The 16,036-nt window shown below is 47.1% G+C and overlaps 3 protein-coding genes across 3 annotated transcripts; 2 read left to right on the forward strand and 1 right to left on the reverse strand.

The window, feature by feature from the left end:
* VC83_09455 (uncharacterized protein) lies at positions 1-3,221 on the forward strand. Its single transcript, XM_024472894.1, has 5 exons — positions 1-225; positions 275-384; positions 439-815; positions 863-1,139; positions 1,191-3,221. The coding sequence occupies exons 1-5, from the start codon at positions 188-190 to the stop codon at positions 2,951-2,953; spliced, it is 2,565 nt and encodes an 854-aa protein (XP_024319654.1). The 5' UTR covers positions 1-187; the 3' UTR covers positions 2,954-3,221.
* A 1,361-nt stretch (positions 3,222-4,582) lies between these two features.
* On the reverse strand, positions 4,583-4,960 carry VC83_09456 (uncharacterized protein; the record flags this gene model as incomplete). The annotated part of the gene is made up of 1 exon (XM_024472895.1): positions 4,583-4,960. The coding sequence occupies one exon, from the start codon at positions 4,958-4,960 to the stop codon at positions 4,583-4,585; it is 378 nt and encodes a 125-aa protein (XP_024319657.1).
* A 6,361-nt stretch (positions 4,961-11,321) lies between these two features.
* VC83_09457 (uncharacterized protein) lies at positions 11,322-12,790 on the forward strand. The gene is made up of 2 exons (XM_024472896.1): positions 11,322-12,217; positions 12,272-12,790. Exons 1-2 carry the CDS (start codon positions 11,427-11,429, stop codon positions 12,756-12,758), a joined length of 1,278 nt encoding a protein of 425 aa, XP_024319656.1. The 5' UTR covers positions 11,322-11,426; the 3' UTR covers positions 12,759-12,790.
* The last annotated feature ends 3,246 nt before the right edge of the window (positions 12,791-16,036 follow it).

Genomic DNA, 16,036 nt, shown 5'->3' on the forward strand with positions numbered 1-16,036 from the left:
CACGTGACTATTACAACATGTGAATCTGAACGAGGCATTCACCTACCACAGGATATGTTCTAGAGATGGACGTTGGCAATCGTCTACCCCATCGTTGATATCTACCTTTGGCCAACTGCGTCAAAGCTATGACCTGATTCGAAAAGTCCAAACACGCACACGACAGAGGACGGCCTCCTTTGGCAAGATGGCTGCGACAGCTTTCACCCAGGCTGAGCTTATCAGGTAGCAAGCGTCTTTTACCACGACGATGGTTCAATTCTAACTGTAACAGCTCGCTCTCTCAAAATGATATACCTATCAAACTGCGTTGTGCAATATGCAGCAAACTGGCAATGAATGCATTTCGCCTGCCATGCTGTGAACAAGCAATCTGCGAGGATTGTAAGTACCTAGAAGCCTCCGTGAGATAAACATTGGACTAACAAGTTATTCTAGGCCAATCCTCCCTCCCTTCATCTTGCCCGGTCTGCGAACATACACCGGTGGCTGCAGAGGACTGCAAGCCTCACAAATCACTACGAACCACAATTAAGGTGTTCCTAAGGACGGAAGAAAAGAAGAGAGTCGCGCTGCAAGCAAAATCAATCAAGGATACACCTCCAATCACACCAGTCGAAGATGCTCCAGTCCCAGTCACAGCGCCCGAGGAGCCAATTTCAGAGGCTCCAGCTGAAGATACGACCGAGGAATCATTACCTATAACGGATCAGGCGGCAGTGTCCGAACAAGACGGGGCTGCCGATGGAACATCTGTTATGAATGGCGAAGCTGTGAATGAAGACCATAAAGATATCCTACAACAATCAATTGAGGTAAGATGACTTAACCTGCGTCGTTGGCACACACTAACAGTTCCCAGGAAATCGCGCCCGGCCAAGAACATACAGGGGAGGATACAACCGCTGGAGAGGTCGCGACTGACGCGAACGTGGCCACGCAAGAAGGGGAAAAGGACGCCAATGGTGAGGCCGTAGGTATGGTAGGGGTAGGGATGCCTGGCATGCCAGGTGGATTTAACACAGCAATGGGTGGGTTCCTAAACATGACCGGCGACATGAACCGAATGCAGATGCAAATGGCCATGGCCATGCAGAATGGAATGGGGGCCAATGCTTTTGGCGGATTTCCAATGATGGGTAATGCATATTCCTCATGATACAAAAGCAACTAGCTAACAATCGCGTCAGGAATGCCCGGAATGTCGATGGATCCAATGGCGATGCAGAACATGTTTATGAATGGAGGATTCGGGGGTATGGGTATGAACGGCATGAACATGGGAATGGGAGGCATGGGAGGATTCGAAGGCGTGGCGGGACAAGGCTTCGGAGGTGGTGGTGGCGAATGGGGTGGACAACAGTGGAATATGGGTCAGAATAATTTCAATCCAAATGTTGCGCTTTCTGCGGGAATGGGCCACAATGACTATGGCGCCCCTCATAAGCCTGGATACCCCTTCCAACAACACCATGGTGCCGGTGCTGGCTATAGCCAAGGTGGCTACGGCCGCAACCAGTACAATGAGTATGGCCACCACGGCGGCGGCGGCTTTGCTGGCCGCGGGAGAGGCAGAGGGCGTGGTGGCTACGGCCGCGGGGGCGGGTACGGGCATGGTGAGTACGCACAACACGGCAACTACCAAAATAGCGTTGCGGGCCACGTGAGTGAATCCGCTGCGCCCCAAGGACCTAAGGAGCAACAGAGTACTGAGCCCGCATCTAATGTCGATGAGTTTGGCCGTGAAATCCGTACGCCACCCGCCATGGCAGAAACTGAAGTAACTGCCACAGACAATGCGGAGACAAACGGTTTGACCGCCGATGGCGACGCACAGGCTGCCACTAACCCCCTAGACAACTCCTCTGATGTCCCGGATACGGGCCCAAAGCCGATCCAGACGCTGGAAGAGATCGAGCAGGCGCAGTTTACGAGCTATGGCCACGGAGGCGTGTATGTAGCCCGAAATAGCGCGTATGCGACTCAAGCGCCGCCGCCGTTGGCGGATGTGCCGATTAATGCTCCCACAGGCCCGAAGGCGATGCGAGAGGGGCTGCCTAACACGAGTATCCTACACTTGCGTGGAAGGGCACCGTTTGACGAGTCAGGGCGGGAGAGCGGGTCTTCTGCGGTGCCGGAGACGGAGATGAATGGCCGTGTAGGATTGGATGGTGAGGGAGCCGAGCCGGGAGAGGGAGTCCAGCCGCGGAACGCTTCGAAATCGAGGTCCCGGTCGAGGTCGCCGAGACGTGAGAGGAGAGAACGACACCGTCGTCGGAGAGACGAGTCGACTTCTGATGGCAGCAGGGCGCGGAGGCGGGAGAGGCGGCGGAGAGAGAGACGGCGTGAGGAGGGCGAGGGCGTTGGGGACGGTGGAGAAGATGTCCTTGAAGACGAAACGGAAGCGGAGGCTAGGCGCGAGAGGAGGGAGAGACGGAGGCGAGAGAGGGATAGCGACCGTGACGGCGGGCGTGATCGAGACCGCGATCGGGACTATAATAGGGAGCGTGGCGATCGGGATAGAGAGCGGGAGAGGAATCGAGACGGGGGGCGCGAGAAGGACAGAGACCGTGACCGAGACCGCGAGAGGGAGAGGGACCACGACCGCGACCACGGCCACAAATCCTCATCACATAAGCACCGCTCGCGTTCGCGCTCTCGCCGCCGCCGCCAACATTCTCCCTCGGCGCAGAACGGCGATGCCGCTACGGAAGACGGATTTCGTCTGCCGATGGGGCCTCGCGCAATGTCTGGGAAAGAGAATCACGTCGACCCTGTTGCGAAGGATCCGCATACGGCTGAGAGGGAGGCGAGGGATCGGGAGAGGCTTGTTAGGGAGGCACAGCGGATGGCTGGGCTGGGAGGGGGTGGTGGCGAGAGGAAGAGGGGTGTTAGATCCGGGTCTGGTGGTGGGGAGGAGGGGGGGAGGAGGAAGAGGGGGAGGGGGGAGTGAACTTGGGTCATCTGGGGGAGTTAGGAGCGTTCTTTTGTAAGTCGGCATGCTACGACAAGGATAGCATTGTTTCCTTCACACAATGGCAATCCTGTAATTAAGTCGAGTGAAATGTCCTGCCACGGCTGGCTGCCAACAGGGATTGGTTGAAGAAGTCCATTATAAGCATCTCTTGTAGGTTTTGATCTTTTGCAGATATGGCAGTTCTTGATGTATTGTATAATTATCTTATCCATCCGGGGCCAGTAATACTGTCTTTTGATGACCCGAATCATATTCCCAATGCCAGGGTGTACCATTTTGACATGCTTAACATGTTCCTCCTTACTTGTACTATAGACAAGAAGATCATCCATGTATGCAGTGACAAATTTGTTTATGTATTCCATTAATGTTTCATTCATATATCGTTGGAATGTTGCTGGGCCATTCGTAAGTCCAAATGGGAGAACTTTGTATTTGTATGATCCAAATCGAGTTTTGAATGTTGTCAGATCTTCGTCCTCCTCTGTCTGCATGTGAATTCGATTAAAGGCATGTCTAATATCAATCTTTGTAAGATATTTGGCATCCGTGATTTGAGCCAATGTTTCATCAATGAGGGAAAGTGGGTATGAGTCTTTCCTTGTGATCGCATTTAGTTTGTGATAGTCTACGCAAAATCGAAGTCCACCTCCTGGTTTGCGTACAAATAACACAGGTGAGGCAAATGGTGCTTGCTAGCTTCGATGAATCCTTTGGTAAGATTGTCCTCCACGTATTTCTTCACAAGATCAAGCTCTTCTCGAGACATGTATAGAGTGGTGCATGCCCTAGTTTCGAGTTCCCTTCTAACACAATGTGATGGTCTACATATCTGTGAGGCGGGAGCTTGTCTGCAGCCTGTTTTGAGAACACATCGGGATATTTATGGAACTCCTTTGGGAGGATCAGTTTTGGGTCGATTTCTTTCGTTTCCTCCTTTGCTTGTTCAGCGAGTATATCTTTAAATGATACTGCATTTCTGCTTCCGAAGCATATTGAATGGTGCAGCTCCAATCATTGTAACAGTGCATTTGTTCTTGTTCTTATAATGAGGTTAGAGGGCTGGCTTCGGAGCTTCTTTATCTTGTATTTCCTTCTCAGCTTGGGGACTTGTAGTTTTCAGTTTTAAAGTGTCTGTTGGTGTAGTGTGCTGGCAGTGACCCTTTGTAAAGATGACTTGGTCGTTTACCATATTGAGTGTGACTCCATGCTGCTTCATCCAAGCTTTCACAAGAATGATAGAATGTTTCCCAAGAGTAGTAATGAATAGAGGGCATAGACTTTCAACGTGATCTCCAATTTGTAGTCGAGGGTATATAGCATGCGTAACTGTAGGTGCTGCAACTCCATTAAATCCTTCAATGTTCTTTGGTTTTATAAGTTGGATAGGAGAGATGTTCTCAATTTCACAAATTCGTTTTGCGTCAACAGCATTCACAAAGCTTCCACCTGTTGCACCGCTATCCATTAAGGCTTGCATGACAATTTGATTCCTTCCTATTCTGCAGGTAGCTAAGAATGGAGTGTCATAGTCAAAATGGGACAATGATGAGGCAGAGGAGGCAATTCTTGCTGTAGAACCTCTAGCGACGTCTTTTCTAGAGGCTATTCTTTTCCCGACTCATACTGGGTAGGATCCTCAGTATCAGAGATCTCATTGAGTCTGCCTTTCTGTTTCTGAGGGCAGTCATGAGCACGATGGCCGCTTTCGTGGCAATGGAAGCATTTTCCAAGCTTCATGAGCGATTCTTTCTCAGGATCTTGGTGGGGAGAGCGGTAGAGCTTCTTCTGTGGTGCCACTATTTCAACAGCAGTACTAGAAGTAGGGATCTGGCCACTCTGCTTCTGGTAGGCGAACGGCTGTGGCTTCATTCTCTTCTCCTTTTCTTGAAATCTCTGTAGGTTTTGGTCCACAAGCATCCATTTCTTCGCGAATTCATGTAGAGTGGTAGCTCCCACTTCTGCAACAAGGGCTTTCTGCATGCCTTGGTTGATTTTAAATCAGAGATCGTCAAGCAAGGTCTCTTCTGAGTAGTCCAGCTCTTCAGTGAGTCTCTGGAATTCAGCCCAGAATGTTGTGAAGGTATTCTTGCCTTGGTATAACTTGCGATACTCAGTTTGTGCAGTGTGTCTCCTATTGGGGTCGCTAAACACTTTCTCGAGGAGTTGGAGGATTTCTTCTGCTGACTGAAGCATGTTTGGTGAGGTAATGCGAAGCCTTGGGTTCACATGGCGAACTGCGAGTCCTCCTAGTCTGCTTTGGAGATAACTCATCTGCATCTTGTCATTTGGGAAGTGGTCGATGTTGGCTTCCAGCTTGAGTTGGATCTTCACAACCCAGTCTTCAAAAGCTGGTTCAATCCCATCTGTAAGAATAGGAGGATCCGGAATGCGAGCAGACTGGCGAGGTGCTGCATTGCGAATAGGAGCTGTATTCTCAAGATATTTTTGAATGCCTTGCAGTTTAGTAATCTTTTCATCCTTGTCTTGAATTTCTTCTTGGAGCTGTAGAATAGCATCATTTCGCTCTGCAATAGTAGCATCAGAAGCTTGACCGATGATGAGGTAGTCCTTCATAATGGCTTTCAACATTGACCAGGCGTACTCTTGGCTGCTAGGTGACAGCTTTTGGAATTCAGTGTAGGTGTTGACATTCCAATTCCTCATCTGGTGGCCGTTTGATAGTATAGACTGGTGTCTTTCTTGAGCTGTTTTGCCCATCCTCTTGAAATCTTCTTGGGCTTCGAGGAAGCCATCTTGAAGTTCATCTCTCTTCTCAGACTCATCTGCCAAGGTTGTTTTCTCATTTATAGACTCATAGTCTTCTGGGTTTTGGTCAGCCATCTTGGTGTAACGCTGACTTCTAAACGATAGAAGACACAGAGGTTTCTTGCGTAAGGTTGACTTGACAGAGGAGGCAGGGGATTAAACACAAAGGCTTTCCAAGTAACACGTTACAGTATTGTAAAGAATACTATATTGAGTTGAGCACGAAGCTCCTATCTAAGGAAATACTATCTACTTATATAGTGGCGTCGTGCCTCATGGGTAATCTGGATAGTTGGCGGATAGCTAGATATTCAGGAAGTTCGTGGATAGCTCAACTATCCAATATCCACTAGTTTCTGCAACTATCCATTAGCCCCGTCACATGGCAGCCTACCCCGCTTGCCCCCTGTGACTCACATGTCACGTTACTAGGCCCTGGTCCTGTAACCATGACGTCACGTTACCGTAGCCGTAACACTTGGCTTTTTCTTTGGCTGTGTGTGCCATAGCAGCTTTGCTATTCTTTCAGTTTTCGTATTCAGTAGATCAGACTCGTATCGCCAAAGGCCCTATTGCACAGTTTGTCGACTGTAGGAGCCACTCAAGAGGAGCGCACTTCCCTCACAGCTATATTCCTTGTCAAGGGAGCGTTGTGAAAGGTCTGATCTATGAAGTCTGTGGTGTTCTGGTGTTTCTGGTGTGTTCTGTTGTGTTCTGGAATCGACTTTAGGATATGGTTGTAGGGTTTCCAAAGAAGGGAATTCAAATTTCAGTATCAAGGTTCAGGCTCAGAGAGCAAAAGAAAGGTGAGATTCAATCTTATGTTACGATGGTCACGGAGGTCAAGAAGCCAGTCTGGAGAATAATAAGCTAGATTGAATCTAAAGAGAGAAGAAGAAGAAGAAGGAAGGAAGGTGAGGCTATTCCTCGTAATATACAGTTGTCTGCTTAGCGGTTATAGCCTTTGTGGCTAAGGCTGCACCCATAACAACCGTAAGAACCATAACAACCATAACAACCATAACAACCATAACAACCATAACAACCATAACAACCATAACAACCATAACAACCATAACAACTGTAACAACCTGTAAGCTATAATCGTAACAGATATAGGTATTGCAGTTTGTAAGAAGCGCTACTAGTAGAAAGTATACACTAACAGGTTGGAACCCTAACAGAAGCCCCTTTCTAAAGGATATATACGTCCAAAGGACGTAGACATTGCCAAAGGCTTGCTTAATAGCAATTCGAGCAGAGGAAAGCGCTTTATTCCAAGCCCTTTTCTTAACACTAAGGATGTGTCTTCCTTACAGATGGGTCTATAGGCAAGCTGTACTAAAGGCAGCTCTATATGCCAGGTCACCATATATTCAAAGGATAGTCTCATGACCATTCATAACCTAGATAGCAATAGGGGGGCCATAGGGTATATTCAGTAGATTTGGAGGCTAGATAGGAGGCATATTAGCCTAGAACGTTAACTAGAATGTTAAATAGGGGATATTCATAACGTACATGTATAGCGAAAGCGCCAAAATTATCTACCCTCACGACAAACATTGCGATAAATCTACCACAACATTAGAAATCAATTGAAACTACTCGGAGTCCTCTTCCTCAGAGGTGTCTATTACAATCTGACACGTGCGCGCATTGTGCCCAGTCTCACCACACTTGCCACAGCGACGGGCACGGGTTTCTTCCCTTGGCTTCTGACCACGGCTTGCCCTTATTTCCTGCTCTACCTGCTGCACAACATCCCTCTCATCCTGTAGCTCTTGCGCCCCTTGTTGACTAAGTGATCCTCCTTGCTGTAGTCGTGTCTTCCTAGCTCTCCGGCGCTTGCTTAGTACTTCATTTGCCTGTCATAGGTTTTGGTTCTCTCCCTTTAGCAGTGCTAATTGATGCATTATTTGCGATGCACCCTTTGTAAACTGGTCAACAGCTGCATAGATTGAGGTTGGAGAGCTATTTTGATGGCGTGAAATCCGAGTTTTAATAAATGTAGACTGTGACATAGCTTCAATTGGGTTGTTTGGTGTCTGAGAAACCCAAGGTTGAGCAGTACCTGGGCTGGAGCTTGGAGGCGTTGGTGTCCTTAACTTAAGATCAAGTGTAGATATCACTCTCTCAGGGTCAAATGGAAGAAGCCCTGCCCCTCGGAACCCGCCTCGAATGTTACTTTCCGTCATTGTAGTGTTAAATGCAGCATGGAAGGCAGGAAAGAAGTCATCCTTTGTAATATGAGAAATATGAGCCTGCATCATATCTTCAATTTGCCGACCATAGGCCTGCTTTAACGGGCCAAAATAGCCAACATCAAGTGGCTGGAGTAGATGAGAAGAGTGAGCAGGCATACAAAGCGTAATAATGTTGTGTTCCTTGCAGTACTCCTCAAACTCATCTGAGTGGTGGCTCTCATGACCATCAAGGACTAACAAGCGATAACCACCAACACTCTGGGCCTTTGTATGCTTCTCAAAGTGCTGAATCCAATCCATGCCTCTCTCGTTTGTAGTCCAGCCATTTTCAGTAACAGAAATCACCCAATCGCTTGAAAATCCACTATTCTCATACCATGATGTAAGGTGGTTTTTGCCTGCAACAATGATAAATGGTGGTACTGCCCAACCTTGAGAACTAACGCCTTGGATTACTGTAACCCATTCCCGATTACCAGGCTGTACCTTCTTTGCTTTTGCCCGCCCGTCTGAGCTTGTTACAACCATAGCAGTTGAGATAACGCCCATCATAAACCCAGTCTCATCAAAGTTGTAGATATCTGCTTCATCAATACCATATTTCGCAATTGTGTTACGCACAAGCTCAAACCAGCCATTAATAACTTCTGGATCTTCGCACTTAGCCCTCTGGTAGTCGTATTTGCGCTGAAAGCGTGTCTGGAGCTCTACACACCGCTTAACAAAGTTTGAAGCCCAACGCGACCCAACGCGTGACGCGTCGCGTGTTGCAAGTAGTCGACTTGCCATATCTTCAACAACAGACAGCCGAGGAGGAAACCCTTTGGCAGCTAGGTCGAGTATATACTGAACAAGGACGGACTCCTCTAGGTTAGTTAATTTCCGTGAGTTGGCTTGGATATCGCGTCGTGAAGGTACACCTTCTAGACGACGACCTAGCTTGCGGTGGTCCACAGAATAGATCCTAGCAGCAACTCGAAGGCGTAACTTTGGGTCGCTTTGCATAGCCTGGATAGCTAGCACTAATTGGCTTTCATCGTTTTTATGGGGCATGTTTTGTTGTTGAGGAATTTAACATTTAGTTGGGGGGTTTGGTCACGGCATCATTTTGGCGCTTTCGCTTGTTTGGCGCTTTCGCTATACATGTACGTTAGATCAATGGAATTATCAACAACTTCATCTTCATACATTAGAACATAGTTTTACAGCTAACCTAATATAATTTAACTAACTACTTATGAATAGTAACCCTACCTACTACACTGTAGCAGTCACTATCCTAATTAGGTGATTATGATGCCAAGCCTACTAGGGTTTATATTTCCTACTATGGCTAGTTTTATGGGGCTGCTACAAAATGGAGCAGCGTTAACGTAAGTCGTGGCATAACGCAACGGGTGTCGTAACGCAACTGATAACCGAGGACTACCAACTTGTAACTTGAATAACTCAACAATGGTGCGTAGGAAAAGCGTAGCGATGGCGGATTTAGAGTCTCGTATTACTCAGGCGATAACTGGCGTTCAAAATGGTGAATATAAAAGCTTGTATAAGGCTGCCCAGGACTTGGGGTTGACGCGGAGCACATTGACGCGACGCGTCAATGGGGGGTTATCTCGCCATCAAGCCCGCCAACAACAGCAGAAACTCTCATACGCTCAGGAAAACGTACTTCTCAAGTGGATCAAAGACTTAACAATCAGTGGGTACTCTCCTGGTCATCGCTTATTAAAAGAAATAGCAGAGGAACTGCGTAAAAAACGAACATATGATTTGGACAATGCGACACCCGACGTGCTTGAACTCCAACCACATGATACGCTTGGTGAGTACTGGGTTCCCCGATTCATTATACGACACCCACATCTCAAAGTTGCTATTGGACGTCGAATTGAGTCTGTACGAATGGACGGGGCAACAAAACCAGTGCTTGACGCATGGTTTGACGCGTATCAGAAAGTGGTTCAAGAACACGGAATCGACCAAAAAGACATATATAACATGGACGAGTCTGGATTTTCGATTGGGACAATGGAGGCAACGCGTATAATACTCGATTCATCACTTCGTACAAAGCACCCGTCAAGAATGGGTTTCGATGGTGGATTGAACAATTCTACCACCGCTCGGGATATTCAAAGGGTCGAACGTCTTACAGAACTGGATACCGAATAGCGTACATAATGAATAGTTCTTTTCAGCAAATACAAAGGGTTGGATGAGTAACGTTCACGGTTTAGAGTGGTTGAGGCGTGTTTTTGAACCGATAACCCGAGCAAAAGCAGGCAGACAACACCGACTTCTTATCTGTGATGGCCACGGGTAGCTTTATAGCACACTGTCTGTAAAATCGAATTTCGCTTCTTATCCTACCGCCTCATACATCACACTTGCTGCAGCCGCTTGATGTTGCGATTTTTGGCCCTCTCAAAAAACGGCTGACAGCGGCACTATCGCACTTGAACCAAGCACAACTCGTACGAATACAGAAGTACGAGTGGATGGAAGCATATATTCGAGCACGATCAGATGTATGCAATCGTGAGAACATCGAATCTGCCTGGCGCGGTGCTGGTTTAATCCCATTCAACCCACAAAGAGTACGTCGTACGATGGCCCGCGATGCAACACCCGAGCAAGAAAGACCAAGAACACCAACCCAGTTTGGTATTTTTAATCAAGTCTTTGTAAATAGCTCGCCACCTGATCCAGCGATACTGCGAGATGCGAATAAGCTACTTAATTCAACAATTAAGGACCATACGACTGTTGCAACACCAGTCCGCAGATATATCCAAAAACTGACAACCGGGACTGAGCAAATTCATGCGCAAAGTATCGTCCACCAACATGATGCCAACAACTTACGAGAATGCTACAAAAAGTCAAGGTAGGAAAACACGAAAGGGAAAGGGAAAGGCAGTTGTGTACATTTCTGATAGTGATTGCGATGATGAAGAAGTGCTTCACGAGGATTCTAAGAGCGATACTGGGTCATGTATTATTGTTGATGTTTAGCTATTTAATTTTCTACGTCGTTCTCCTCTGATATCCGTTGCGTTACGACACCCGTTGCGTTACGCCACGACTTACGTTACAGCAAATCTAAATTGCTCTAATGCGCCTCTGCTGTGTGCACCGAGAAGAGCTCCCATCGACTGCATTTTAAGCCGGATGGGGCTAATCGGCCAATTGGCCCTTAAACTTGGCGCGGCTAGTGTGTGGCGTTTGCGGAAGTCTTTCGCGTGTAAGAGAATATGAAATAATCGATATAATATCAAGGGGCGTTCATGCTCTTCGATTATGAAATACAGAATGCCTCAAGATGCCGTGGTTGCTCACGTGCAAATAAACTCTTGGTCCGTGCACGATACCAAATTCTCTACGGCGGCCAAGAACTTTATTCTCAAAAAAAGTTGAAACGCCATCCTTCCACCCTGCATGACGGCCATCGCTCAAACCGAACTCTTCTAATGTTCTCACGAATCCTCAGCTCGGCGCGCAATATCGTCCCCTTCAATAAGCACGACGAAGCTGCTAAAAACGAGAAGAAATCACCAGGCGGGCGATCTCTGGCCGAGAAGAAATCCGGTACCTCAAAATCAACAATGGTTACGACGAGGCGGCAAAGCGGCCCGAGTGCGACGTTGATAAACGCTGACGATAGCAATGCCAATGTGCCGAACGAATTACTATCTGAGAGCGCGAAGAAGCGTAGGCGCACTGAGCTGAGCAAGAAAGCGGCGACAGAGGAAGAAACGGGCACACCCACGAAACGACGAAAGCTACCTGTGCGGAATAAGGACGAAAATTCCCCAGCCGTAGCACAGAGCCACCTTGCCGTGGAAATACCAGTCAAGGAGTTGCCTGAAGAACCTACTGCGCCTACACCAGCGGCAAAGTCAAAGAAGGCCACCCTGAAGTCAACGCCAAAAGGAAAGAGGAATGCCAAGTCTGTGGATACGGAGCCTGGATCAGAGACCGTCAGTTCCACAGAACAGAAAGAGCTTGCGGAGAAGGGTACCATTGCGAAAGCTTCCGATGCTCCAGCTGTTGTCGATGCGCCTGTGGCAAAACCTAAGCACAAGAAGTTTGGTGACAACGACCCTGTCGAAGTTGTAGCAGCCCTAGAGCCAGAGCCAGAGAGGATACAAGAGGATGAAGATGAGAGTTCGGATGACGATGCCCCAGAGGAAGTTGGCGCCGAAGCTGCGCAGAGTAAAGCTCTAGGAGCTGCACGCGAAGCTGCGAAGGCGGCAGAACAGTAAGCCACCCTTCCTTAAACTCCGTCAAACTCTAGCTAATCTTGCCGTTTTAGAAAAGAAGCAGCTGAGCGCCAGAAGCGCAAAGACCGTGACGCGCAGCTAAAAGCACAAGCTAAGGCCGCCAAGAAGCGGAAGCACGCAGAAGAGGAAATTGATGAGTCCGCCACCATTGAGAACTCAAGCATAACCGTCGAGCCGGTAGGACGGGCATCAAAGCCTAGGTTCGACCGCACAACTCTCCCGGATCTGCTTCCGGAAGATTTCCTAGAAGATGCCAGCTCGGAGGACGAGGCTCCAGTGCAAGTTGAGAAGCCGCGAGTGTCGAAGAAGATCAAGTTCGCTTATGAGGAGAAGAAACCGAAGGACAAGAAGATGGGATCAACCACGTATCGCGTGGCCCAGGTGGAGAAGGCGGGGTTTGCACCGAAGGCGTCTCGCAATACTCTATCCCTGAAGGCGAGTCTTCAGGGAGGGCGCAAGGGGCAGTTCAGGAAGCCGGTTTCGAGTGGCTTTGTTGTAGCGAAAAGGGCGAGGGCTTGATGATTGGCTTTGGGATCTTATACATCTTGAATATACCAATGAAGATAACTTTATTCTGTGGACCACTGAGGATTTCTGGAAACTACTCTCTGCCCCATCTACTCTATACTCTCTGCCTCCTATACCCTCTGCCCTCTACCCTCCGGGGATGGCCGTCGGCGGGCTTCGCCCGGATGGGTTTGGGTTATGGCTTGGAATCTTTTTATCCTTTCCCCCCTTCCTTTCATCACTCTAATCCCGCTATACATTACCCCTCCTGTTTGTGTGGTTGGCGTGTGACTAGAGCACGAAGGTGTTCGATCGACCGTAAACATCCTGGAAAATTTGGTCATTACAAACAAATATGTGTTCTATGAGTGCGTCTTCAAATAAAGGCAGATTAGACAATCGTATCGTTTTCTTACTTCACCGGATTAAATATCGCTTTGGCGCACGCTGTAGACTCGGCTACTACTACTGGAATAAGGATTGGCCGGTTTCCCGTCGGTTATGACATAACCTAGAGGTCGTGGGATATGCAACTCACTGTGCATTAGGCCACTTCAGCATCGTAATTTCACTGTAGCAGCGTAGCAGCTTTAGCCTAGATAGGAAATGATGTAACCATAATCCTTACCCCCCCTGTTCCCACTATTTCCTAATGTAATGTAAGTCACCGTGTAACGCCGGGGATTTACCCCACCAACTTCTGATCATTGTAAATAGGGCAAAAACTCGATATACCCAGTAAACTGGTAAGAAAACTCCATCTACCCAGTCGGCCGCTAACCCTCCTTTGGAAAGGTTAACAAGCCAATGAGAGGTGTACTCTCATTTGAGAGTACGTGCTTGTCATACTGACATTCGTTGCTGTCATACTGACATTCGTTGCTGTCATACTGACATTCGTTGCACTCAGTTTTCTATCAAACTCAAGAGCAAACTTAGAAATCTCCTCCTCAAACCTACAAGTCACCATACATATCTTGGCTTATCACACCAACAACAGAAGCAATACTACTCAACGATTGCTGCAAACTCTTCTACTACATCTGTTTATGCTACATACATCACGGCATATCATTTGGACACTCATTGAACAAGTTATTAAGAAAATCTCCTCCTTAAGGGGGTGGGCCAATACTACCACATGACATATCTCTACCAACTAGAGGCCTAGGAACATGAACGATAGCTCTAGAAGCTTCTACAACCCTCTATGATTCATTACACGTCATCACTCCTTAGTTACCCACAAGATTGGTTAAGTTATGACATAATTTGTCTATAGGTACTCTGACCTTGGACCTCCTTTTCACTTCCTATAGGCTAGGAACCCAAGAGATGGTTCTATGGGATTCTCTTACATTCGCTACATGATTAGCAAGCTAGTTGTGGGTCGCACTTAATTTCTAATACATTTACCAAGCCTGGTTAGTCATGGAAAGTCATGGAAAATGAGAGAACTACACTCCTTTGGCATAAATAGGATTGCCCTTTCCTTAAGAAAGGGCAAGCAGACAATACAGTAAATCGACTATCACATACTTCCACGTCTTTTACAAGCTTCCAAGCATTCATCTTGTTACTCCTTGTTTCTGAAAAGTCAGTGAGGTGTTAACCTCTGACTTACCCCTGAGTTCCCAGACTCAACATTTGTTGCAACTTGTCTGAACCACTTCACTACATCACACACCTGATTGCTGCGTTGTGGAATAGTCTAAGCTACAACCCTTTGGCTCTGTTTCCTAAGACAGTGTGTTGTCTTAGTAAAATCATCCCTTCCTTGGGTGGCTAGATTCTCACATCTGGTGCACCCACCATTACACCTTGCCTGCTTCAAGCTTCAACTATTTCTATAGCAGCACTTCGATACTATAATGGAGGATGACCAAGCTCCTACAACTACTGCTGAACAGCAGATGCAACAACTGTTTGCCTTTATACAAACTATAGCAAACAAACTTGAGAATTTGGAAAACACCTTTCAAGCCAACACTTCAGCAACACAATCTTCAACTCAGACACACCATACAGAGCTTCCAACAGCTCCTCTGCCTATTTCGAGTACCCCAGGTGCACTTCCTAAAGTGCAAACTCCAGATTTATACCATGGAGACAGGAGGAAGTTGAAGGGATTTCTTATGCAACTGGAGATCTACTTCACCCTCAGGCCTCATCAGTTCACCTCAGACATTCAGAAGATCTATTTCGCTGCCAGCTACCTCCGTGGATCTGCATTCAACTTCTTTGAGCCATATCTTAGAAGACTTAGTGGCAACAGCCAAAATACCACTACACCTTTGATTACCTCTTATGACCAGTTTCAAGAGGAACTTACCAGGACCTTTGGAGACATCAACGAAACTGCTACAGCAGAAAGAGAGCTACAGAAGCTATGTCAAAAGACCTCTGCTGCTCAGTATACAACAGAATTTAGGAGAATCACTTCTCACTTGACTTGGAATGAAGAAGCCTTAGTCTTCACTTACTACCAAGGGCTCAAGAGCTCTATTAAGGATGAACTCAGCAAAGAAGAATGCCCTACAACACTTCAAACGCTTTTATAGAGAAAGCTGTCAGACTTGATGATAGGCTTTTTGAAAGAAGAAAGGAGAAGAACCAGGACTGGCATCCAACAAGAAATTTCAACAATTACACCTCTACACCAACTGCTAAGCTGAACCTATGGACTTAGACGCCTCTATAAAGAGATCTACAGCAAATCCAGCACCTCAGCCTACAGGAAACCCTCAAAAACTGAAAAGGGGTAAACTTACCCCTCAAGAAAGAAAACACAGAATGGACAACAACCTTTGTTTATACTGTGGCAAAGGGGGACACAGAATTCAGGAGTGCTATTCAGCACGGGGGAATGCTGATTCAAAACATATAGCAGCCTCAGACACAGTCACAGCTACTATTCCTGAAAAACTTGAAAAATCCCTAGCAGGCACAACTTCAACTGAGACTATAACTTCTCCCCTAGACAACAAAGATGTGTCGATGGTGCTTTCTCAGAGTCTCACACATCGCTTTAGTTAATCCTGGTTTCCATGTTAGCTTTTGTTTTATTAGTTTATGCCGTTATAGTAATTAAAAAGCAGTCATTGTAGACACAGCATTTTCATAGCCAATTGTTGCTGCTGTCTTCTCTCGAGAGTTCCGGTCCATTTTTATACTCTTTATAAGAGTCTCTTCATCTTTGCGCTTAGTTTCCAAGGGCGTCCTGTTTAAGGGGCATTAATAAGATATTTATCAAGTAATTGCTTGTTGATATCTAGATTATATCCATGGCA

The sequence above is a fragment of the Pseudogymnoascus destructans genome (assembly GCF_001641265.1).
Source record: "Pseudogymnoascus destructans isolate 20631-21 unplaced genomic scaffold scaffold_44, whole genome shotgun sequence".
Taxonomy (NCBI): Eukaryota; Fungi; Ascomycota; class Leotiomycetes; order Thelebolales; family Thelebolaceae; genus Pseudogymnoascus; species Pseudogymnoascus destructans.

Coding starts and splice junctions, on each gene's coding strand:
- VC83_09457 (XM_024472896.1), top strand. CDS start 11,427: ATGTTCTCACGAATCCTCAGCTCGGCGCGCAATATCGTCCCCTTCAAT. Junction 12,218..12,271: donor GCTGCGAAGGCGGCAGAACA/GTAAGCCACCCT, acceptor TTGCCGTTTTAG/AAAAGAAGCAGCTGAGCGCC.
- VC83_09455 (XM_024472894.1), top strand. CDS start 188: ATGGCTGCGACAGCTTTCACCCAGGCTGAGCTTATCAG. Junction 226..274: donor ACCCAGGCTGAGCTTATCAG/GTAGCAAGCGTC, acceptor TAACTGTAACAG/CTCGCTCTCTCAAAATGATA. Junction 385..438: donor ACAAGCAATCTGCGAGGATT/GTAAGTACCTAG, acceptor AAGTTATTCTAG/GCCAATCCTCCCTCCCTTCA.